This window comes from Diabrotica undecimpunctata, chromosome 5 (genome assembly GCF_040954645.1).
Source record: "Diabrotica undecimpunctata isolate CICGRU chromosome 5, icDiaUnde3, whole genome shotgun sequence".
NCBI lineage: Eukaryota > Metazoa > Arthropoda > Insecta > Coleoptera > Chrysomelidae > Diabrotica > Diabrotica undecimpunctata.
Genome location: NC_092807.1, coordinates 63,671,339 through 63,697,832, shown reverse-complemented (window position 1 = coordinate 63,697,832; position 26,494 = coordinate 63,671,339). Strand labels below are relative to the sequence as shown.

General features: G+C 32.4%; 1 protein-coding gene across 1 annotated transcript in view; it reads right to left on the bottom strand.

Moving 5' to 3' along the window:
* The window catches only part of LOC140442220 (dynein axonemal heavy chain 10-like), a 657,946-nt gene that overhangs the window by 477,908 nt on the left and 153,544 nt on the right, over window positions 1-26,494 (bottom strand). The window contains 3 exon segments of the mRNA XM_072533298.1: window positions 1,957-2,313; window positions 9,493-9,762; window positions 19,540-19,812. Coding sequence (XP_072389399.1) covers window positions 1,957-2,313; window positions 9,493-9,762; window positions 19,540-19,812 — 900 coding nt within the window.

Below are 26,494 nucleotides of genomic sequence, written 5' to 3'. Positions count from 1 at the left end.
ATAACATGTGCAAAGTATTTTAATTGTTGGAAATGGACTTTGCTGGAGAGATATTTATTGAGCTTTAGCTCATTTAAAATTAAATTATCCAGTGGTCGGTCCACGAAATTCGTAACATTTTTCTTCAACAGACTTCAACATTTCAGTGACTTCTATCTTTCTTCTTTCCGCTTGTCGTAGGGTCCAAAATTCACATCCGCATGTCAGTATTGGGAACATTAAGCAGTTGATCAACCTCATTTTAAGAGTTTGTGAAATTTAAGAGTCCTTCCATATTTGGTCATCTTTCCTACAGCGACTTTTTCTAGATCACATCTATGTTTTATTTTTTCCTGTAGTGACTCTATGTTTGTGATTAATGATCCTAAATGTAAGTATGAGCTCACAACCTCAAACCGATCGAACGTGGTTATGTGTGGATGATTGTTATATAGTCCATCCACTATTATGATCTTTGTCTTTGATATGTTTATCTGCAGACCAAATATTTGACTTTCGTTTTCAACCAGTTGTATGAGATCAATTATCCCTTCTTGGCTATTTGCAAGAATTGTCTGCAAAACGTAGGTTATTTATTTTTCGGCCATTTATTGAGATGTCTTTTTTCCATCCTTCAAGCGCTCTTCTCATAATAAGCTCCCCATATATATTAAATTATTGTGAAGACAGTATTCATTCTTGTCTGACATCTTGTTCTGGATGGAATTCGTTTAAGAGTGTGTCAAGAACGTTAAGTGTTCCAGTAGTGTGTTCATGCAGTTCAGTTACAAGAGAAATTAAGTATTGTGGTACGCCTACTTCTTTTAGTATATGCCATAAGTGTTGACATTTGACGTTGTCGCCACAAAAAAGATGTATAGTGAAATATTGAATTTCCTATATTTTTTTATTATTTGTCTTAAGTTCAGAAGGAGTTCTCGAATACCTCTACCTTTCATAAATCCAATTTGCTCTTGGGGTATTTCTCTTTGTAGAAAAGTTTTGTCTCTTCTTTATTGTATGTAGCATTATTTTGCTGGTATGTGAGACAATGGAGATTATTCTATAGTTGTCGCATTTAAGGAAGCTGCTTTTTTTATGTATTGTAGTTATTTCAGATTTTGTCCAGTCGTCAGGCCATTGCTTGGAATACCGTTTTTTGTTGCAGAGCAAGTGAAGTAATTTTATTCCGTTTTTTTTTTTACTTTGAGTATTTCTGCTGTTATCATATCTGGACCTGGGCTATAAAATAAAAAATCCCGTTCCATAACATATAGTAGCTCTCTCTATCTCTCTTTATTATGTAATATGATACATTTATTATATAAAAGTACATAAGTGCATACTATCTTTGTAAATAGAGAGAATTTTTTTTAAATATAAGTTTTGTGTGGCTATATTCATTTTCATTATAAATGAGTGTTTAGTAGTAAATTATTCAAAACATACGTTGCCAAATGATTTAGTTCATGGTCGGAAAACGCGTAGCGCTAGAAACCTGACCATACTCTTAAATATAACAGATACCATACTATGGTGTGTGCTGTGGTTAAAAAATTGAAGGCAAACGTGGTTAGGAGCTAAATCATCAGAGCGAGGAGAATTTGTGTCAATAGTAAGAAGTTATTTATAAATCACTATTCTGAGCAGCACTAGATGAAGTTAAGATTATGCAATTATTCGTTGATATTCTAGGAGGACATGACTCATAAATAAAAAGAATATTTTGGACATGAATTGTATTCTCATTTCACCCCAGACACCATTGATACCAGGAGCGGGGCGAAACGATAATGTGTGCGGACCCGAATACATAATGTAACTTTAGTATCTAACCCCCCAAATCTATTAAGAAAAACTTTCATTGTTATTATTCCTAATTTGGAAATAAAATAATCTACGATTATATAGAAATTATTCATCTCACAACTATATGAAAATTTATTTGTTGATAATTTAAATAATGCTAACACGAACCTTTATATTCAGTCGAACCAAAATTTTTAATGAATTCATTTTTTCTCGCATGGCTATCATTTTTGTAAAATTATCTTCATATATCAATCTACCCAAAATTGTTTTCCACTCCAAGCAATGCTTAACAATGGTGTCCATCAGCGGCCTCAGATTTAACTGTATACTATCGATATTAATCAATGGATTAAAGTTGTTAACATTTCTGATTATATCTAAGTAAAACATAAACTTTTCATCAAATACTGAAATACTGGTTGTGTTTTGAACGAGCTTTTCACAAGTTGAAGTTTTGTCGTGAGACCATAGATTTCTATATCTCTTCCATTTCTGTATTTGTTTGTTAATCGCCAAAATGACCTAAAATTGTGTTACGGGTTATACATTATTCTAAAACAACTAAACAACAAATTAACGAAAAGTGCGCACTAAAATAAACGTAGACTTGTACAGGATGTCCCAAATTTATTTTTATTTTATTTATTTATTTATTTCAACGGTAGAACTATTTACAATAAAATACAGAAAACAGTGTAAAGATTATGTATAATAAACATCAAAACAACAACAAAGAAACAATAAATAAACAATAGAAATGTGCATTAAAACATATCAAATCACAGAAGGTATAAAAATCTTATATATTGAGAATAATTAGATTCATAAGTTGCCATTTGAAAACATCAATATTTCGACAGAATATATCCAGTAACAGGACATTGGGAAAAGAAAAAAGTCCTATAAAAAGGAAGACAAAAGAGTGCAGAATGACGATTTTTATGTATTGTGTTTAACTACACATTGACTAATAACGGGGGACAATTAACAACGTTATTTATAATTTTAAACAAAAATAACATATCAGAACCAGCGGTTCTTCAATGTCGCAATGTTAAATTGATACATTATTACGGAATAATCTATAAAGTAATTTTTAGTATTTATTTTATTAATATGTGCTTTAAAATCTAAAGATCTAAGAAACTTCCGCTGAACGCTCTCCAATCCATCAATGTAGACTTAATGAAATGAGGACCAAACAACAGAGCAGTATTCAAGGCCTGAGCGTACCAGAGCAGTACAATAATTTAAATACAATAGGTGAGAGATCATGACTGTTACGATTAGATCATCAGCAAATAGCAGAAAGTGTGAGTTTTTGATAGCCTTACCAATATTGTTAATGAACAAGTTAAAAAACAAGGGACCACAATGAGACCCTTGTGAAACACCAGAACGACAATGGAATTCTTTTGAATTATATTTGTTAATACGAATTTGCTGTGTACGTCCCATTAGAAAACTTTTAATCCAATTAACAATGGGGTCACCAAAGTCAGACGTATGAAATTTGTGAACCAAAAGGTTATGATCAACCCGGTCAAAGACCTTTGAGAAGTCAGTGTACCTGCTGCCGACCTGAATTTTAGTCTCAAATGCACTCAACAAGTATTCTTAATAATTGACAAGGTTTGTTACTGTTGACTTCCCGTTAGAAAATCTATGTTGTTCATCAATAATTATGTTTCTGCAAGCCCAGGTCAAATCTATAGATACCAATTTATCGAGAAGTTTTGGGATTGCTGATTAAATAGTTATACCTCTATAATTATTAACACAGTCAGGATTGTCAGATTTATAGATAGGTGTAAGAAAACTATTTTTCCAAAATTGTAAAAATACAGATGATGACAACGATAAATACAAATTTTTTTGTAATGGTTTACAAAGAGAAAAAATACGGTTATTAATAAGTGCCGCAGCTATACCATCAGGCCCTGAAGAATATGTAGTTTATAAACTCATAATCCCTTTAAAAACATCAGTCAGACTAAATTTCAGAATCTGGAAATCCACATTATAGTTAAATTTAAAATTAGGTAAATTATACTCATTATCATTATAATATATATATGTATATATATATATATATATATATATATATATATATATATATTCCTAAAAAATAAGTGGTGAACAGAATAGTTAAGCTGTTATGACTAATTTTTTCCTTATAGTAACGATTGCCCAATCAAATCATCAAAAGCTACCCACATTAGCGAGATACAGGGCGATTATTCAAAAATGTCAAAAACGACAGGGTTATAATATATCTTCTTTATTAAGAGAAATTTAAAAAAACTTTATTAGAACTTTTGATAGATATATTATGGCAAGGTTTAGCGGAGTACAAGAAATTTTTTTAGGGGATCTCACTAAGGAAATATAATACCAACTTATATTTTTATTTATATAGGACACGCTAATTTATCTGTCACGAAGGCCTGCTGTATAAAATGAACCAATATGGTTATAGTGAGGCGATGACATGTCTCCTCTCGTCATACTTAGCCGACAGGACGTTCAGACTTCGAATAGTGCCAATTCTGTCCGAAGCTGGAGGCTGGCTATTGACGATTCTATTGGGCAATCGTTACTATATGGAAAAAATAAGTTATATGACATATTTACTACTCTTTTTCTATCTCGTCTAGTTTTCGGTAAATTCCGAAAAACATAAATTTGGAACACCGTGTATATGGATAAGAAAATTTCTTGCAGCTTCAACTTCTATATTATTTACGAAAATGGACTAAAAACAACATGCAGTTGTGTATTATTAAGTTTTCGCCGACAAGTTTGTATCACTCCTAATGATAAAATCTATTTATTTTATATAATTTTCATTTAGAGGAAATAAAAATTTACAAGAAATGAAAATGGAACCAAATATTTTATTTGCAAGAAATGGAAATTAAATTCCACAAGGAAAATAAATTCCTGTAGTTCGCTGTATACCATGTACCACAAAAATTTTTATTTAAAAAATTTCCTTTATAAAAGAATTATTAATAAAAAACCCTATCGGGCTACATCATAGAACGTTTTCGGCAAACTGTTGGATCATCAGTGCTATCTGGATGTACATGTTTAAAGCCACTAAATATGTGGGTTAAAACCCTTTAAATGTATTTTGATTTACTTTGAATTACATCTCTGATATTTAAAAACTATGATGTTTAAGTTACAAAAGGAATTAATCACATGGCAACGTAGGACTCCACTGGGGTTACTAGTCCTTAGACGAAGTGTCTCTGAGGACTTGTTGATAATAACTCTACCGAAAACAAATTCGGTTCTGCGACTACATAGGGATGAGTTAGTTAACTAATTTTGCATAAGTAAGTATCTCTTGACAATAACATATGTGAATTCTTTACAAATCAAAAATGAATTGCCATATTTTTCATATAAATAAAAAATTGGATATTGCATGGGACATACAATATATTAACAACTATATATTGTATGCCTATGCGTAACCATAACCATAACTATCAGAGCAGCCGTCTCAAAAGTCTGAATAGCTATGATGATTGTTGACCTCCGCCGAGGAGATAGCACTTTACGAAGAAGAATGCATAACCATGGGCAATGTATAGTTAAGTTATCCAGGAAAATGTTCTTGTCTCTGTACAAAATTTTATGAGCAATAAATTTTTCAAACTACTTGTGAATGTCATTACCTCAAAAATTTAATCTCTACAAAATGAAACCTCAAAGGGCTCAACTTCAAGTCCCACTCTACTAATTAATACTTTAATTAATACTAATTAGTTATATTAAAAGCTGTAATATCACAAATTTTGCAATAATTTATGCTTAAACTGAAGGATTTGTTGCAAAAAATAGATTGTGGTTTCTTAAGTGATAAACATCGCTTCATCATATTCAAAAAAAGACAAATTAATAATAAAAGAAACAGTGGAGTGAAAAACTTCTAGTATAAAATGATAGATATAACACTAGAAATTTTCACCTCGCTGTAACTTTTTTTAAACTATGATATACACCAATCACTGGTATTTTTTCCCTTCTATTAGGTAATCACAAAAACAAATTGATACTAAATGACGTCAACATTAAAGAAGTAAAAGCCTTGAAATTTCTTTATCTAAAATTCGATACTCAGTTTACATAGGCTGAACACATCAAAAAACTCTTAAAAATAATTTGTTGATTATAATACACAGACAGTGTAAAATGATTTTATTTATATCTGTCATAAACTGGATTATGGCACAATTTTTACACAACTCTCAGCAGCCACATTATCAAAAAGCTAAACACTATTTAAAGTACATGATTAAGACTTTTTATGGGTGCATCTTGTAACCGTTTCGAAAGTCAATGCTTTATAATTCATGCAAATTGTAATTCTTAATAAATATTTAAATTAATGTTAATCCCGCCACCTATCCGTCAAGTACAAAAACATCTAAATAACCTTCTCAAGAATCCAACTGCAGTTCATAGTAAGTTTCTTTTTTGGCTCCAAAAATTCCGAGCGCTAGTTTCATCCCTGCAATTCATCTTTTTTTCTCTTTCTGAACGTCTAACATACATGAAAAAAATTTTTTTGAGCGGTCTCTTGACGAGGTAAGCCAAATCATTCCTTTTTTTTTATATTTTAAATAAATACTATTTTAGACCCTTATTGGGAACACTAATTGTTGCCAGAACTATGTTTGTTTTTATGGATTTATGGTATGATATGTTTTGAAGCCAGAATGTATAATTGGCTGCCATTACATGACACCCTCAACAATTCGCCAGTTTCCCGTTATTAGCAATTATGGTTCATCATTTTATGTAAGTGCCTTTTGTGCAATATCCAGTTTGCTTAGCCGCCAATCGTATAGATTTTTATGGTGGATGTATGTTTCTACTGCAAATAGATTTAACGTTTATATCAAAATAACTGAGTAACTAGTTTATATCAAAATTTTTTATGTGAACGAATTTCGAAATTTGGGATAAAATATGATTTTGTTTTCATATAAGTATTTCTCGTTGATAATTTAATATTAATATACAGAATGTATTTTTTCTTGCTATATGATGCAGATATAATTTGACTTTTATATAAGCATTTCTCATTTTTAATTTAATATCGAAATACAGAATTTTTATTCTTTTGCAATTTGGCACAATTTTCCTAGAATCTTTTAATAAATTTTTGTTTGTTACAAAATCCTAATGGTTGGCTTTAATAATAGCTTTGTTTTAAATTTTTAGTTTAGTTAGTAAAGTTGTACTTTGTTAAAGTTTGTGAAAGTTGGAATCTTTTTGATAAGTCAGTTTATTCTCATAATTACACTCGCTTATTGCAGTATTATTCTCGATTGGTATACCATATCTTTATGAGTTCACCACAATCAACAAGCTTAGTCGGGACCACCAGTTTTAACAAAAGTAATATTACCGCTTTCTTCAACTATTTAGTTTAGTTATTCGATGGCCATTATTTTCGTCGTAAGATATCTACAACATGGACGAAACTAGTTTTACTACATATCCTTCATCATCACGACACACCGCGGCTAAAAAGGAATTCGGATAAATAAGTAAACTCACTTTACTAACAGACACGGCTGTGTTGTGATGAAAAATAGCACTTCTTTATTTTTAGTTATTTGGTAGGTAGGTACGTGACAAAAATCATTTTCTGCAAATTGCACTTGAGGGAAGTATGGGCGAAGCTAACCTCTCAGGTAAATGGTAGATAATCGATTTTTGACAATAAATTGTACAAAGAAAAGTATCATTATATTAGAATTACTGGAATTATATCACTGGAAATTCGCGAATTACTCTCGTCTGCAACAGCTTTAAATTTTGCTAAGAATAACGAAATGGAAGGATGCTCTCATTATTTTCCCATTGCAGATACTCCAACTACTAGACAGAACTGTATATGGCCCTTTGAAAAATATTACAAAACAAAACGGGTTTTATAATATTAAAAAATATTATAAAACTAGGCCGAGTGTTTGAAGATTAAAATTTCTTTACGAAAAACTGGCACATTGTTAAAAAATATAATGTTTATAAAAATCATCACCGTTAAAAATTCATCTATGTAAGACTTTAACAATCTCACAAGAATTCTTGCTGCTATGCTACTTTCTACTGTTATAAAGTTCCTATCAACGTAATATTTAGATTTCATCATTATCAACCTGTATGCGTCCACTGCTGAACATAGGTCTTCATCAGCTCTTTCCATATGTCTGTCTTGTGTGGCTTGCATCCAGTTATTGCTAACACGCTTCAAGTCGTCAGTTCCTATAGTTGGTGAGCGTCCTCCGCTCCGTATTACTTCTTGCCTTGGTCTCCACTCTAAAATACGTTTTTTCCATCGGTTGTCTAATAATCTGGCGACGTGTCCTGCCCAATTCCATTTTAGACGCGATTTTTTCGATAGCGTCTGTTGTTTTTGTTCTACACGAGATATTTTCACTCATCAGGATTTTCTTCTCATTTACATCCACCGGATCTATTCGTAAAGTCTGCCCAGACAGAGCTTCTCGTTAAATTTACTGCACCTGAGACATCCGCTTTATGTGAGGGTATTAAACAGTTCGTTCTGTGTCAAAATTTGGAGAGAAAGAAAATCAGGAAAACAGCAAAGACAAAAACCCAGGTTACCATTTTAACTAATACTGGAAAAGATGAACTGGAAAAGCAGCAATTATCAAAAAAAAAAATGGAAAAAGGCAAATAAGTAACACGACGTATTTTAAGAAACTCAGGTTCTGTTAAAAAAAATTAGTAAAAAGAAAAACTTGATGAGAAGGTATCTTTGCCTGTAGAAGAGCTGGAAACATATTGTGTGGTGTGTGAAGACACACACAGTGATCTAAGTCAAAAGAGCCGTGGTTACATAGTACCTGTTGTAAATATTGGTTGCACGATAAATGCACTGATGGAAACACATTCTATGTGTGTCACAACTGTGATTCTTACATAAATCATTACTATTATTTTCACATAAGGAATATAACAAACAATTTCTATTGTTTTTATATTATCTCTAAAATTTTATCTCTTTTTATTTTCCTTTCTTTAGTAAAATCAATTCTTCTAATTTGCTTGCTTAATTAACTCGTGACAACGTAGGTACTTCTTTGTCGATGACAACCTATCCCTGCAATATGGTATGTTGTCATATTTTACAGGCCCTCGTAGCCTTTTATGTATTTGCTTAAGGACGTAATATGAATTTTAAACCCCGAAACTAGTCGTTAAAATAAACACCTTTAGGGATTTTATTTTGACTTAAAAACACTCTTTATTTTTATTTGACACTTGATTAGTAATAGTTACCACACAAATTATGGTGTTTTAGAGTATCATTTAAGCAAAAAACTTATTTCGGTAGGTATTTTTAACAATAAAATTTAACCTCGTTTTAAAAGGTTCTTTTTTAACAGGTGAAATAATAAATGAGTTTCTGGTGCCAGAGTTTGGATTTAATAATATCATTAATATAGTGGTCTATTGTCTAACAGGAATCAAGGAAACTTATTTTTTTAAAATCTTCTAACCTTTGTGGCTAGAATGGGAGATTATGATCAAGCAACTGCCTCTGCTTGATTTAAAACTTCTAATTGGTATAGTACAATTATTTTCTAACTAAACCTTTATAATACTCTGCATAATTGCATGATAATAAATTTAAGATAAACAGTTTACCTTATGTGCGGCATCAGCTTGTTTGGCGATTGATTCGCTCACATCCGTTACCCTAATGATTTCGTCGTAAAAACTATATAAGAACTCTTCCGTTTGTGACACTTTAATTGGCTCGCAATTAATGCATGATTTGTTTTGCCATCGAGGAATTAACTTTAACCTCTCCATAAAATCTTTGGAATTCTTTATCAAAATATTGTAAATTTCTGTCGCTGTAGGTCTAAGTAAAATTTCTGGTGTTACCACCACTGCTTCTACTTGGAATATAGGCTGAAAATATATACTCATAGTTATCTGTTTAATTATATATAAATATATATATATATATATATATATATATATATATATATATAAATATATATATATATATATATAATTTTCTTTTTTCTTCTGACAAAACCCAACAACTGATTCGCAATGTGTCAGCAAAGTTATGATAAAATTAATTTTTCAACAACTACAGTTTGTGCAAATTCTTTACTAGCGATACCCAACAGATAACAATTTTACCGCTAGTCGTACAGGTAAAACCGAACATATGCTTTTGTTGGGTTTTGCCTGATATATCCTTAGTAATCCATGAGAACGAAAAAAACCAAATGTCTTATCAGTCTCTTCCGCGCCTTGTTATTGTTAAACCAACGTCTCTGAGCTGCGTGGTTTTTACTTTAAAACTTTATTGTGGACAATTGTGTTGTAACCTATAATTATTTTTGACAACTAAAATTGTTGTCCCACAGGAATGAAATTTAGAGGGCGGCGTTTAGCAAATACTGCATTAAAAATAACAGGTTTATTGTATATAGTATTAGTATTAGAATTGTGTTAATGGGATTGAGCCACAATTGTTGGTTTACTGAAAATTACATTTCTTAATACAATACTTACTAAATTTTTTAACATGCCACAAGAAAACAATTTCAGAACCTTGTTAATAAGGATGTTACACTTAGTCAAGTGTTACACAAGAGATTGAGGCAGTTTTGGAATCTGATTTTTCCGACGAGGATCCGTCTTGGTTACCTCCTGCTCAATGAGTACTAGATAATGTAGTTTTTTAAGATTAAATGGGTGATATCTCTTATATTCAAACTATTTTGCAAAATGTAATACCAGATATTTAACAACGTCCAGTGTAGCCATTAAAGGACTCAAATTGTGTGACAGAACCTACGATGTTACCAAATAATTAAATATTTCCTTCTTTCTCTTCAAAAATTCAAGTATTATCAAATGTATTATTACCGAATAATATTAAGGTAAGTTGTCCAACTTTATCTAATACACAGATTTCTAACAAACCAGTGATTGCTGAAGTAAACAGTTTAAGAACATAGAAAGCAAGTAATCCCAGTGAATGGAAAAAAATGTGGCTAAAAGACGTCGTTCAGAGTGTTTACCCTATATTATTAAAATAATTTTACGTGATGGCGAAAGCCCTACACCACTTGATTGTGACAGCTGTGACAAATGTACTGAGCATTTTTTAATGGAACTGCGACATTAACTTTGCACTAATTATTGGAAAATAGATTTTAAACGAAAAAGATTTTATTTTGCCAAACATACAGATTATTACGCCAAAAAGACTCGTATTAGTCAAGAAAACACAACATAAAGAAAGATCTAATGTAAAACATTATTTCTTTGAAAATGGCAATGACAAAATTCGAGTATGCAGAAATTTTTTCTGCAAAACATTAAGTATATCAATAGATGTACGCATGCTGTTAATAATAAAGATTTTTAGGAAACATTCCCAGGCGATGATAAAGGCAGAAAACATACGCCTATTAATGAAACCAGTCAGGAATCATTTCAAAAAGTTAAATCCCATATCGAGATATTTCCATCAATGAAGTCGCATTATAGAAGAAAGAGCACGAAACGTGCTCTGCTATAGCTTATATCTAGTCCTATCCAAGGAAAACAAGTGGGTGCCGGTTTCTAAAATCACATACAGAAGAATATTTTGCAGAGAGTACAACTTGTCTTTTTTTAAACCAAAAAAATATTAGCGTTCAATCTGTCTTGCATATCGCAATGCAAAAGAGGTGATAAAGAGCAATATAAACAAAAATATATCGATCACATAGACAGAAAGAAGTCATGTTAAAATGCAAAAGCAACGGATAAAAAAAGAGCAAAAAATGAAAATAATTTTCTTTCACTGACTTTCGACCTGCAAGCAGTATTACAAATCCCATGTGGAGATGTTAGCCAGTTATACTACTCTCGTAAAATATCTGTGTATAATTTATGTTTTTATGAAGCAAAACTACCGAATAATACGTACTGTTACGTTTTTACAGAGATGAATGAACATAAAGGAAATTCGCAAGTAGGACGTTGCATCTTCGACTATCTAAAGAATAACAATAACAGTAATGTATCCAATATCACACTGTTCTTGGATACTTGAGGTGGCAGAACCGCAATTAAAATGTGGCTGCTTTATAGATGTATGCAGTGGAATTGTTGGGTAATGTTAAAATTATAGAGCAAAAGTTCTTGGAAACGGGACACACCCTCATGGAGGTAGATTCGACGCATTCTGCAATAGAATTTGCAAAGAAAAATATTCCTGTATACTCCTTACATGACTGAATAAACATTTTTCTCCATGTTAGATCAAGAAAAACCCGTAAAAGGGGTAAATGTGTCAAAACCGGAATATACCGTAAAAGAAATGAAGTATAAAGATTTCTATGATCGAATCTTGTGGAAAAACTTATTATTAACAAATATTGACCAAACCGAAAAACCAGTGAAATGGCTCAAAATCAAATGCTTAAATTTTTTGAAAGGCCCCTTTAGTCGGATTTATTACAGTTATGACCTTTCGGATAATTTTGATTGCATTAATGTTTTTAAAGAAACAATAAAAGAGAGTAATGAAAAAAAATCATGCTTTGCAAGTAAACCTAAAAAAACTAAAAAATCCACCAACAACACAAAAAATAAAACGTCACCAACCCTGCCAAAGATTTTAAAAAGACTTTATCAACAACCACTTCCTATAAGCATGACGAAATAAAAGATCTTCTGAAACTGTGCAAGAATCTTACCATACCGGAAGAGTATCGTGGTTGGTGTCAGGGATTATCAACATTACCTGGCATAACAGAAAGGAAACCGGAACCAGATGTACAAGACAGTTCAGATGATGAAGATTTATCTATTGTTTTATCAACAACTAACAGAGTTAAAATCAATTATTTCATTGGATATCAACTTATCCAATTCTCAATTTTGCTACTAGTAAAACCCAATTGCTAAAACTATAATTGTTTAATTAATTTTTGTAATCAAAACCGTAATAATGTATTGTTTTAAGTATTATTATCTGATTCTTAGTTACATTTTATAAAAAAAAAACCAGTTTTATATTATAGTCGATATCCTTCTCTAAAACATTTAAATGCGATTATCTCAAAATAAATAATTTGACACTTTTGCGTCAACATATAAATTAAAATATAGTATATTCTATTTTTGCGGCTTAATAGGTTCAAAGCTATTTTCTACACACTGTATTACATTTTTCTTCTACATATTGCTCAATAGGTAAGTATTTTTTAAACATTAATGTTGTATATTCTTATAATGTTTATGAGATTGCTTCCATCAAGAGTTCCATATAGTAGAACTCTAGAGGTAGTTTACCCCCTGCATGGGGTTGATTAACTCGAACTCACTGGATACTCATAATTACTTTATTGGTTCTCTAATTACAATAATAGAGAGAGTACCCAGTTGACGGATGACAACACTAGCTTCGACTGTTTACTCTTAATTCTTAATAATAATGATCTACTCCCGTTATTTTCCAGCTATTTAACTTACGTGTGTTTGTTTATATAATATTTTACTAATATAATTTGTACACATTATTTAATAAACTTTTGATTACATTGCAAATTTCACTAGGTCAGCGCGTGTTCTAATAAATACACCGCTATTTTCAATGTCATAAACAAACAGTCTCATTTAGTAATAAGCAATGAATAATATTATTGAAAGGATTTTAAATTTTAAACTGAATTGGTTTACTTAGATCTAATTTCTGGATGCTTAAATAAATCCCGTTACATCCCCATCCCTCAGAAAAAAATTCTCTGAGTGCTGTTCGTTTTCAATTAATTTACATAAACTGTTTTTACTCTTCTCTTCCGAAAGAAGAAAATTTTTCGTGTCATTATCAACTGATTACTGTACATACATATATTATTAACATTCACTATTTACATATACATATATATATATATATATATATATATATATATATATATTTATAAACAAATTTTTTGGTACATATTTCCTTATATTTAGTAACAAAAAAAATGTTCAATATTAATATAATTGTTCCCATTTTCACAAATCACTAATTCACTGTGTTTCTGGACTAAAAGCGTATAGCCTTTTTTCATGTACCTCCTTGATCTTACCGTTATCTATCTTAATTTTACAGTTAACGTTAGTTACCTCTTGTTAATATGAAAGGACCTGCATAAAGACTATCAAACTTACAATTCTCTTCTCTTTTGACCAGGACTAGGTCTCCTATTTCGAAGTGTTGTGGCGTCGCTTTTGACTTATTTCTTTCCTGTCACTCCTTATTGCCTTCATTACTTCTAGGGAATAGACCTATCGTGTCTATGTACACTATGTCCTATGGTTTCGAAAAAGTGTCCGATATCATGAATTCCCCGACATGTAATCTTTTCGGTTTGTTAATTTGACATTTATGACATTGTTTAATGTATTTTCTTACGTGTTTCTCCATTTGAATCTCTCCTTTAGTTTCTTTATTAGCCTATTATTTTCTACATGACCTCCAAACATCGGGGGGTTATGATATTCCTCCATTATCCTACGTTTTTCTTTGTCGTCCTCTATTGTTTCTGGTACTTCGCATATGTATAGTTCTATATTTTTTCAAAAATTAGTTTCCTTCTTTGATAAATTCATTAATTGTGCACAATTCAAAAATTATATCTTTGCTTTACGTACTACATTCTGTACCGCCAGTCAATCAAGCTGTGCCAACATTTGACTTAAATCAAAGTGATTGAATCCTGAGGCCATGCTCTTGCTGCACTTGATTTTGTTTTTGATCCGAATGCTTAGTCTTGGTGAGATTCGGTCTACTCCAAAAGACAAAATTGGTAGTCTATGCGCCTCTAAATTATTTAGTACCCTTCTTACTGGTTGATTGTGGACTTTCGGCTGTAATGTAAGGGTTACCTTCTGTATCATTGTGTCTTGTTTCTCCCATTTTTCTTCTTATTGGGCTCGGGTTATAGCTAGTATGTGCGTGTTATCTATGTATAAGTCCTTTAGTTGAGCAATGTTATTCTCGAAAGACTGTCCGCGTAATTATTTTTCCCTATTATATATTCTGTTTCAAAGTCGTATTCCTCTAGATCTAGTCTGATCCTCGTAAGTATTGAGGTAGGTTCTTTCATATAAAATAGGTGTGTTAAGGGTCTATGATCCGTTTTTACCAAAAATGTTGGTGCTCCATATAAATAACATTTGAAATGGTTAATTCCTCCATCAATTGCTAGTAATTTCTTGATGATTATAGGTTTATTACATTCTTCTTTACTAAAACTTATTGATGCGTATGCTATCGGTAGATCTATTCCGTTATAATTTTGATTTAAAATTGCTGAACAACTCTCGTTGGATGCGTCTGTTGACAAAATGAATTGTTTACTGAAATCCGGATATTTTAAGATTGGTGGTTTCATCAGAGATGATTTGAGCTTATTGAATGATTCTTCACATTCCTCAGACCAAAAAAATTATACTTCTTTCCACGATAATCTGTTTAATATGTTTAGTGGTATGCATATTTCAGCAAAATTTTGAATAAAACGTCTATAGTAGTTACAAAATGCTACGAATCTTTTTGTCTCTTCTGCTGTCTTAGGTGTCGGATATTGTTCAATCGTTGCATATTTTGCTGTATCTGGTGATACTCCTTCCTGAGAAAGATCATGTCCTAAATATGTGACTTCTCTTCTAAAAAATTGACATTTTCCTGGGTTAAGTTTTAGGTTAAACTTTCGACATGTCTCAGCGATACAATATTTCAGGATGTATTTCTTGTTGTTCCACTACTCTGTCATTTTTTAGTGTTTGAAAATGTTTTACTATTCTGTAAATTTTGCATCTAGGCGGTATTATTATCGTGTCATTATCTATGTTATCTAAAATGTTCGTACTAACATAACAGTCTCCGTCGTATTTAATATGCATTTTCAGATTAGCGTAGTCCAATATGCATTGAAAATTTGAAATGAAGTCTCTCCAATTGATTCCGTCCATTGGAATGGGAAAGTTAGATTCTACTAATTGAAATATATGTTCAAACCGACGCGACGTTCTTTTACTTCTAGTGTTCTTTTAATTTCTCCCATTGTGTGCAATTCTCCTTTAGTTACTCCTTTTATTTTCGCCTTTGTGTTTGGTTTCACATGTTCCTGCATAAAATACGAAATTTGTTCAGTTTAGGTCGAAGTTGTAAATGTGATATTCCACTTCTAACTGTATATTTCTGTTATCTTGATTATTCAAAACCCCAACTGCGGATTTTCCAGTTTACCTCGGCTATCTTTTAATTCTAGTAGCCTTACATTCCTATTATGTCCTCCTCTCTGGTTTCCTCTATATGCCTGGTTGCCGTATTGGCTATACCCTCTGTGTATAGTTCCATTGGTTTCCCTTTGCTTCGTTCTATTGTTCAAAGGTAGGTCTTCTCCCCTTGTCATATTTGTTGTGATATCCTCTCCTATACTGGTGCTGTCCTCTCTTAGCTTAGTAATTTGTCCTATAATTTAAGACTCTTCCTTGTGTGCTATTTTCTGTCATGTCGATCGATAAAAATTTAGACATTACTTCGTGCGTGGTTGTGAAGTTACATGCTTACAATATTAGTTTAGCTTTTTTTGTGTTTAAGTTGCGTTTTATTGTTGCAACTACAGTTTTCATTTTATATTTTTTCGCTAGGTCCAATGGCGTTCTTTCCGCTATGTATACAACTTTTAGCTGTTTTGCTAATTCTTCAACTTCAGATGCATAGACCGCTGCATTTTTATGTCCTTGTCTTTTCTTCGCCATTTTAGCTATTACCGTCTTTGGATTATTGACTCTCAGTTCTCTCTTCAGTGCCGCTGCTATTCTTGGGATTGTATCCTTTGCAGTTATAAGGTTTCTGGAATTATTGTTTAATCTTGTTTTAATTAATAGTATCACTGTTTCCTCGTGCCCTATCGCTATTTTCTCAAAGAGTTCCAATGCATCTAAAAATGACTGCAGTTAACCCGTGCTTCCATCAAATTCACTGGGCAACACCTTGCCTGCTATATTTAAAAATTCGTTGATTGTAAGAGCCATACTTATTTCTTGCTCTGTGTCGCTTGTTTCGTCTTCTAAATGCTTGTCACTTTGTTCCTCTTCTATTTTCTTGTTAATTAGCTGATGTAGCGAGCTCGGAACTACTACTTTTGTATTAACTGCTTGAAATGAGCGCAAAACGCTATCCCTGATTGTGCCAAAATATTTGTTATACGTCTCTCTTTATTTGTCTGTTAATGTCTTCCCATTTTTCCTTATTAAATTGATGAATTTATTATATAATTCGACTAATTGTGTCGTCGCGTCTTCTTTAACTTCTTTAGCTTTAGGTACGTCTTTCTTCACTTCACGACCCTTTTGCTTTGCTTCAATACTTCTTGTGTAATTTCATCAATTATTTTAACGAAATCTTCCCAACAAACCATTTTCATTTGCGTTATTCTTGTACTTCGTAATGAACACATAAATTCGATAGTCTTACGCAGTATGATAAAATTATCAAAAACATAAATACATACATAAAATTATATAAATATAATAAAACCTATTGTACTTGTTAAAAATTGTCTAATAAATAAAATAAAATAAAAAAAAATAATAGACTAAGAGTAATAAATTAGTCAAAGATAATGATAATAATAAAATAGGGTAATAATAATAATTAAATAAATAGATGAAAGCCATGTCAATAACATGAATATCTTGAGGTAAATATATATATATATATATATATATATATATATATATATATATATATATATATATATATATATATATATAAATACAGGTCATATAGTCTTATTAAAAACTAGTGACCTAATCGTATTAAAAAAAATATGTATTATATTATTTATTCATTCATAAAAATGTACAATAAATCGTGCAAGGAAGTATCATAAAAACAGATAATGCAGACTTACCACTTTAAACGTCTAGATTTACCGTTGATCTTGCTACTATGCCTCGATGAATGTCCTTTTTCAAATCCCTTCTGTGCGCCTTCCATACTGACCATACCAACTTCAATATTAGAACTGCCGTGATTATGTATAACAGTACTTTTAGCTCCATATCCGGTTTGACATATTTGTTCTTTGCGATTAAATTACTGTTTACAACTCCATTCTCCTGTACCTCATCCTTCGAAGTCTTTCCCCCTTTTTATATCTGCTCCATTTCCGCCTGGTCCAGGATCGCCATATAATAATGTTGTATATTCTTATAATGTTTATGGGATTGCTTCCATCAAGAGTTCCACATAGTAGAACTCTATGGGTAGTTTACCCCCTGCATGGGTTTGATTAACTCGAACTCACTGGAAACTCATAATTACTTTATTGGTTCTCTAAGTACAATAATAGTAGAGAGAGTACCCAGTTCACGGATGACAACACTAGCTTCGACTGTTCACTGTTAATTCTTAATTCTTAATAATAATTATCTACTCTCGTTATTTTCCAGCTATTTAACTCACGTGTGTTTGTTTATATATAATATATATATATATATATATATATATATATATACAAGGATTTCCACAGTTTTCACTGTATTTCTTCACTCAACCGTTTTCTCCAATTTTTCCTGTTTAGCCAGTCCCCTTCCTGTAGGTTTCTTCTACTCATTGCTTCGTCCACTTCATCTCTGAAAGATCTTTGGGGTCTGCCTCTCTTTCTTCTTCCTATCGGGCTCCACTCTGTTATTCTATTTATTCACCGATTTTGGTCTGCTCTTCTGACATGTCCATACCAGGTTAACCTCTTCTGTTCGATGTAGTCTATTATGTCGGAGTTCATTCCCATTCTCCTCTTAATCTCCATGTTATTTATTCCATCTCTTCTTGTTACTCTGCAGCTTCTCCTTAGGAATTCCATCTCTGTTGCTCTTATTTTGTTTTTGGTTTTCTTATTTATTGTTCAATTTTCACACCCATAAGTAAGGATACTTCTTGTCATGGTATTATATATTTTTTTCTTTGTTTTCGTGCTGATGTTCTTATCCCATAGTACCGGGTTCAATTTTCGTATGCAGTCTCTTGTTTGTCCTAGTCTATTTTTTATATCTTCCTCCGTTGTTCCTTTGTTTGATATTATGAAGCCTAAATACTTATACTTGTCTGTTCCTTTGATTTGTTTACCTTCGTCTATTTCCAGCTGTTTTATTTCTGTATTCTCCGTTGTTAGGTATTCAGTTTTTTCTTTAGGTTTATTTCCATCCCATTCTTTGTATATTTCTGCTCCAGTTTTCTCATCATAAAACTGAGGTCATCCTCGTCTTGTGCGATCACTATTTGGTCGTCGTTATATAATATTATTTTACTAATATAATTTGTACACATTATTTAATAAACTTTTGATTACATTGCAAATTTCACTAGGTCAGCACGTGTTCTAGTTATACCGATATTTTTATTGTCATAAACAAAGAATCGCATTTAGCAATAAGCAATGAATAATATTATTGAAAGGATTTAAAATTTTAAACTGAATTGGGTTACTTAGATCTGATTTCTGGATACTTAATTAAATACCGTTACATGGGCAATTAAAAGTTCTTGTAGGCCAACCCATACCTTGCAACTTAAAGTCAAGTTAATTGGTATGGATTACTAAGGGGTAACAAATTAGTTGCGGGGTATAATACATTTTTTTACAAAATGAAATACGTTATATAAATACTTACCTCCTTCGTTTCTAACTTTATATTAAAGCTATCCAGATTTCTTATGGTCATGGTTATTAAACATTTGTACAATTTCTCTTCCCAATAACTATAATATGGTTCCATGACCGGTGAACGTCCACTATTTGTATTTAATACCATGGTTTCTAGCTTTATAAGAATGGGTGTAAACGAATCATATATGTTCATTAATTTTGACATTGTTTCTGTGCGTTTATCATACATCGTAGTAAAGAAGTCTTTACAAAATGGACGATCTAGTTCCTCTGGTAACTAAAATAAAAAAAATTGTTAAATAAATTATATTTTTGTTGTTTCGATACTTTTATCTAGAATCATTGTCTTCCACGCATGGAACTAAAGACAAAATAGCTACCGCATGTTATTAATTAAAGACACATGTTATTTTTATGAACGCTCTAGACTTAGTACATTAAAAAAAATACAAAAAAGACGTTTTCAGATTTTAAATACAAGTTGTCACGTTTCTGGTTTGTTTACTTGTGGCTGTCACTTTATTGGAATCTTTGGTGTTTTTTTGTCACGTTTTTGCATTTAGAAGTTATTTCTATTACTCAAACAGTTATTTTCACAAATAATTTTATATTCGCCTATATTGCCAACGCATCACCCAAATTTTAATGCTATCGAAACTAAGGACAAAATAGCTACCGCCTGTTATTAAGTGAAGACACATGTTATTTTAATGAACGCTCTACACTTATGAAATCGTAGGCTTCCACGGCCAGAGTCAGAATTATAGTTTATTCGTCTTCCGGGTTTGGACCGTGTCATTTGTGAGTGACCCAAAAGTGGGTTCATCGTGGGTTGAGATGAACCCACTTTTGGGTCACTCACAAATGACACGGTCCAAACCCGGAAGACGAATAAACTATAGCTCTACACTTAGTACATCAAAAAGAGATAAACACAAAAAAGACGCTTGGGGACGTTTTCAGAATTTAAGTAAAATTTGTGACGTTTCTGGTTTGTGTACTTGTGTACTACTGTCAGTTTGTTGGAATCTTTGGTGTTTTTTTGTCATGTTTTTGCATTTAGAAGTTATTTCTATTACTCAAACAGTTATTTTCACAAATAATTTTATATTCTAGTTTGAAATTTTATGGTAGGTGTATTTTATTTTGCCATTAATTTGCATACAAAGTTAACCTCATTCATACAGTTAAGGAATGGTTTTATTTAAGTTTTCGCAAAAGTGATAGAAATGACAAATAAAATTTATTATAATGAATTTTTTTAGATTATGCCTAGAAAAACTCTTTTTAAATTCAATCGCGCATTTTAAATTAGAAAAAGGAATGGGAACCGTTTTCATCTGTTCAAGTGGTACAAAAAGTACAATTTTCAAATGTGCACTATTATAAAGCTTGAATGATGACAAGCATATATATTATTAATATTATTTATTTGCCAACTTTATTACATAACAAAATATTTATAATTAGTAACTTTTTATTTTTGGTTTATTCAATTTCAATTAAAAATATTGATATTTTAACTTTGTTTTAGAATGTAGTATCTGCACTTATATTGGCGAGAAAAACAGTATTCAATATACGAAAAAGAATAGAAAAAATCCTATTTTAACTTCTCCATGAAAAAGCAGACCTCGTTTAAAAAAAAACTACTGATTTAGCTGAGGGCAATATAAATTAATAAAAAACTTTTTAGAGAAACATATAACCCGTTGATCAATGAGCTGCAGACTAAAGAAATTGTTTCTGCAAGTAAAACATCCTTTAGTATACTATAGTTACGATAAATATTACTCAGATTTAACCTGTAAACATTTTATTATTCTAACAAGTATTTTCTAGTAGGTTCTCCGGTCCGCTAAAAACCGGTCCGGCGTTCCATCCTGTTCGAGAGTGTTAAAGAAAGGTCACAATCCGGTTCTAGGGAACTCTGGAATAACGGTGATTAAATATATATAGAGGATCTTTTTGCTTGTAAAAAGTTAGTCTGAATAGTTGTATCGAGTTTGAATTGTAACGCGGAAATGAAGTGTATAAATTAGAATCGTGTAAATAGTGTAAATAAATTATTGTAAGACTTTATATAAATTAAATAAAGACTCTAATAAACTAAGTAATTGTTAGAACACAATTATAATAAATAAAGTTAATAAATTAGACTTATAAAAATAGATCATTGGTGTTAGAAGAGTGAAATTTTAAATAAATAGTGAAAATGATTTATGAGTTCACAGTTACGAATTTAAGAAGACATCTTGAGGACAGGGAATTAACTTCTACCGGAAAAAAAGGTGATTTAGTCCAACGACTAAAGAACGCTTTGGAGGAAGAGGGTCCCCAAAACTTATATATTTGAAGACAAATATGATGCTGCCATCTCGTCTATTTCAAAAGTTTCTGGTGATATCGCATCATTGGTGAACAAAGTTTCTGGCGATATTTCGAAAGTTTCTGGTGATGTGGCCAAAGTTTCTGGTGACATCGCATCATTAGAGAACCAAGTTTCTGGCGATATTTCGAAAGATTCCGGCGACATCGCTTCTTTAGAAATCAAAGTTTCTAACGAGATTTTTTCTCTGGAAAGCAAAGTTTCTGCTAACATCTCTTCGGAAATCTCTAAAGTCACTTCTGAGATGTCTGCCCTCGACGATAGAATATCTCCGTTAAAAAACCAAGTTGCTGCCGATGGCCTTCGAAGAAAAGATGAAAGAGAAGGAAAGGAAGATGGAGGAAACAGGGACAGCAAAGAGAGGAAACAATCCAATTACAGTAGAGACAAATGAAGACAAGACGAAATGTAAGTTAGAAACACGGCCGAAATTTGAAGGAAGTGGAGGTTCGGTTCATATTAAAGTCCCAACTTTTGACGGAAAATCATCATGGAACAACTACATGAAACAGTTCGAATCAGCTGCAAGAGCAAATGGATGGGTGTAGCAGTCACAACTGCTAACATATAATTAATTAATATAATTTATTATTAAAATCCTAAAACCCCTCAGAATCCCGTTTATGAAACGTTTATGGGCAATAGACGAGAACGATGCGCAAGTGTAACAACTACAGGTCAAGAGGCGCTCAGCTAAGGTCAGTTTTGGCCAACAACTCACACTGAGAGGTTTATTTCTCCAAGCCTTTACCGGCACTTTTCGTCTTAAAATCGGGTAGAAAATCTGGGATTGGATTTAATATTTTCCCCGAACATCAAGGGAGAAATTGGAACAAATGATAAAGAATCTTGATTGAAAAAAACCGGCTTCCAAATTTTCAGAAATGAATATTTAAAACCCGGTTTCCAAATCTACCGAAATAATTATTTAAAACCCAGGTGAGCAATTAAATCAGTTAGTTTTATAGGCCTATCATTTTATTGATATTTTCATTGTCTTTTGAAATATTAAAAGTGTAAAATCAGAGTTTTCTCATATGTATCATGTGGCCTTGAGCCTAGATCGTTAATTTATCGGACACCTAATTAGTTTTTTCTGTTTTTTTGTATACCTACTCGGTATAAAAACTTTCATGCCTAATTTACTAGATATTCTTTAAATGCGCAGACGCAATAAATAGACAGGATGACAGTCAGCTAATAAAATAAAATGTTTGTTTGTTGTGGTAATTCGATGTAAGAGTATGTGTTGACAGTCATCTTTGGGTGCCTTGATGTTTCTCTAAATGTTATTTTTTGTAGATTTCACCCGATTAGGATAACGTTTAATATTAGAATTAGTTTAACCAAACACCTAATTCAACCCATTGGTAACCAGGAACCGATTGTCTCCAGAACCACAGCGTTCTTCTTCATTCGTTTTTTTCGGAGCCTCAAGGATCGTCAGAGTCTTAAGGGGACTTATCCAGGACCGCTGTAGTGTTGTGACAGACAGTAACAACTAGTTTCTCAGGGTTAAGGTTTTTCTTGTAATTTACAACTTTGTATATGCATATACCAAGGTTAGTACTTATTACAGTTTTTGTAACATCTATAAAAAGTTAGGTAAATAGTTATTAATTAATTAAATTAGATTCATTGTTAGGGAAGGGGTTCATGATTTTTGTATAGCGGTTTTTAAAAGGGAAGGGAAGAAATTTATGTATCAGGGTTTTTAAAAATTATATATATATCTTTCCGAGTCTGTTGGCCATACTCATCACACTTGATCACTTTAGATATCTCCCAGCATCTATGTGTAAGCATAACACTTACACATAGATCTGGTGTTTAGCTGCTTCGACACATATTAGTCGTATATTTGTTAGGTAAGGTAGTTTCTTTTGTATAACCGTCACGGTTTTTTTTTAGTATTTATATTCCCTACCTTACCTATCTAGGATTTAACTTTCGTAACTAACCTTAGTGTTAAGATTTCGCTTCTCCCATGGACTTAGATTATAGATTTACTAATACACTTTTTCGTTTGGCCCAGTAGTGGGGATATTTAATTTTGTCGTGGCTTTTTGGTCCTCGCATACAGTAGCCCCACTACTGTAATTATATTTTCTATATATATATATATATATATATATATATATATATATATATATATATATATATATATATATAGGTGAGTTTTGTTAGTTGTTAATATTATAAATATATTTGTTACAAGTAGTTTTGCTTTTATTTCAGTTCCTGCTTACAGTTATAATATAGCAGAACAAGGTCAATAGTGTCTTTTCGGTTTTTAAACATTATTACAGGGTATTAAATCAATAGTACTTTATTCCTTGTTGTTCATAACTTCATTGATTTTTTTCGTTAATTTCCTTCAGAAATTAGCTGGCGCCCATTTTAGTATTTTCCTAGGCATCCCCGTATATTCTCTTATCTTACCCCTTTTATAGTTCCAGATTTTCCGGTGCATTATTATATTGTATTCTTTTGGTTAAAAGATCTCTTTTCCCCTTATCTCAAAGCCAAATTCTAGTGTAGTGAGGCTAGCCCGAATTCGTGCTTGAGGTTTTGTGTCTCTGTGTTCTTTTGAGCTAAGCCATTCTTTTTATTATAACTTCTTTGCTAGTTCTTCTCTAATTGATCATCTCCTTCTCCATATACCACCCCTAAATTTTATTTAGGTTTAAATTGGCGCTTTTGCGTTTGCAATTTGGTTAGGTTTCAATTGGCGCTTTTGCGTTTGCAATTTGAATAGGTTTCATGGGCTGAAAAAGAAAAGGCTGTAAACCTGACTATCGCTCTTCGAGGAGATGCTTTAGATGTGCTTCAGAACATAGCCGTAGAGGAGACGGATGAATTCGAACAGCTTAAGAAGAGGTTAAAAATGCGATATGGCCACGAACATTTGGAGCATGTATATCAGTCGCAGCATAAAAATCGAAGACAAAAGAGAGATGAGGCTCTTCAAGAATATGAGGTAGATATTGCCAGATTAGTACGATTTACGATATGCTTATCCAACAGCTCCCGAAGACATGATAAAACAGTTGGCCGTTCAAACGTTTATTGATGGTTTTCGTGATCATGAAATACAGACAACACTGCGATTACCTCGTCACAAGACACTGGTTAATGTTTTATCCATCGCCCTCGAATACGAGTCAGCTACGCAGGCCTCTGGCGCGTACAGTAAAGTTAGGACTGTAAAATAGGAAGGAGATGAAGATAATCTTGACCAGCTCGTTAATATGATGAAAAGTATTACATAAAATAAAACGAAGACCATAAGATGCTGGAATTGTGGAGAAATAGGACTCGTACGAAGTTCATGTAAGAATCCTAGGTACGACGCAAATCAAGAAACTCACTATCAGGAAAACTAAAACGAATCGGCCTTAGGGAGGCAGCTTCAACCTGGAACTTTTTCAAAGACCCTCTCATACTAATAGCTTCTTTTTTAAAATGACTTCTTAAAAATAGTGTATATGTAGATGGAGAAATAAATAGTAAACGGCATACGTTGTTGGTGGATATCGGAGCGACCGGAACCATTATACGTCTGACAGTTATAAACAGCCGTAAGAAACTGTTACCAACGTGGTTGCGACTTCGGACCGCTACAGGTGAAAATGCCAACATTCATGGAGAAATTCAGGTACAATTAGGAATTGGAGCAGAAAAGTTCGTCCATACTGTTATAGTTGCTGACATCGAAGAGGATGTTATATTAGGAATGGACGTAATGAATATGCATAGATTCCAATTGGATTTGAAGAATAAGGTAATCAAAGTTGCTAACGAGGAGGTACTTCTACATCCACATGATAACAACACTGTGCAAGCAGCCGTTAAAGAAGATACAGTCGTACCTGCGAGAAGTGAAACGATCATAGTAGCGCGGTTACAGGGAATTGTGGACGAAACGATACCTGCTATGATGGAGCCTTGGAACCATGACGACGAGGTTGGCCGAGGAATCATAATTGGAAAGTAATTGGTAACTTTGGCTAAAGAAATACCTGTGAGACTTGCCAATGACTACCCAGTGATCATCAAGAAAGAGACAAAAGTAGGAACTTGTGTACCTGTGACATCCATGATCCGTCAGACGACAACATCCGATAATTCCCACGACAAATTCGACCAAATGGTTTCAGTTGCTGGACAGTCTCTAAATCAGATAGGGAAAAGGAAATTAAAGGAATTTCTTTGGCAGTATCGTGATATTTTCGTACCGAAAAGATGAAAGACGGAAAGAACTACCGTTGTTAAGCATAAAGTTGATACTAAGCTAATTCGTCAAACAGCTCGACGATTACCACTGGCGAAAAGAGAGGAAGCTGAAACGATTGTTCAGGAAATGAAGAAAGACGGGGTGATAGAACCTTCTACGAGCCCATGGGTCGCTCCGGTGGTCCTGGTTAAGAATAAAGACGGAACGACGAGGTTCTGCGTGGATTACCGTTTGCTGAACAACGTTACCAAGAAAGATAGTTACCCTCTGCCTCGGATCGACGACACATTGGACACATTGGCTGAAAGTAAATTGTTTTCCACTTTGGATTTG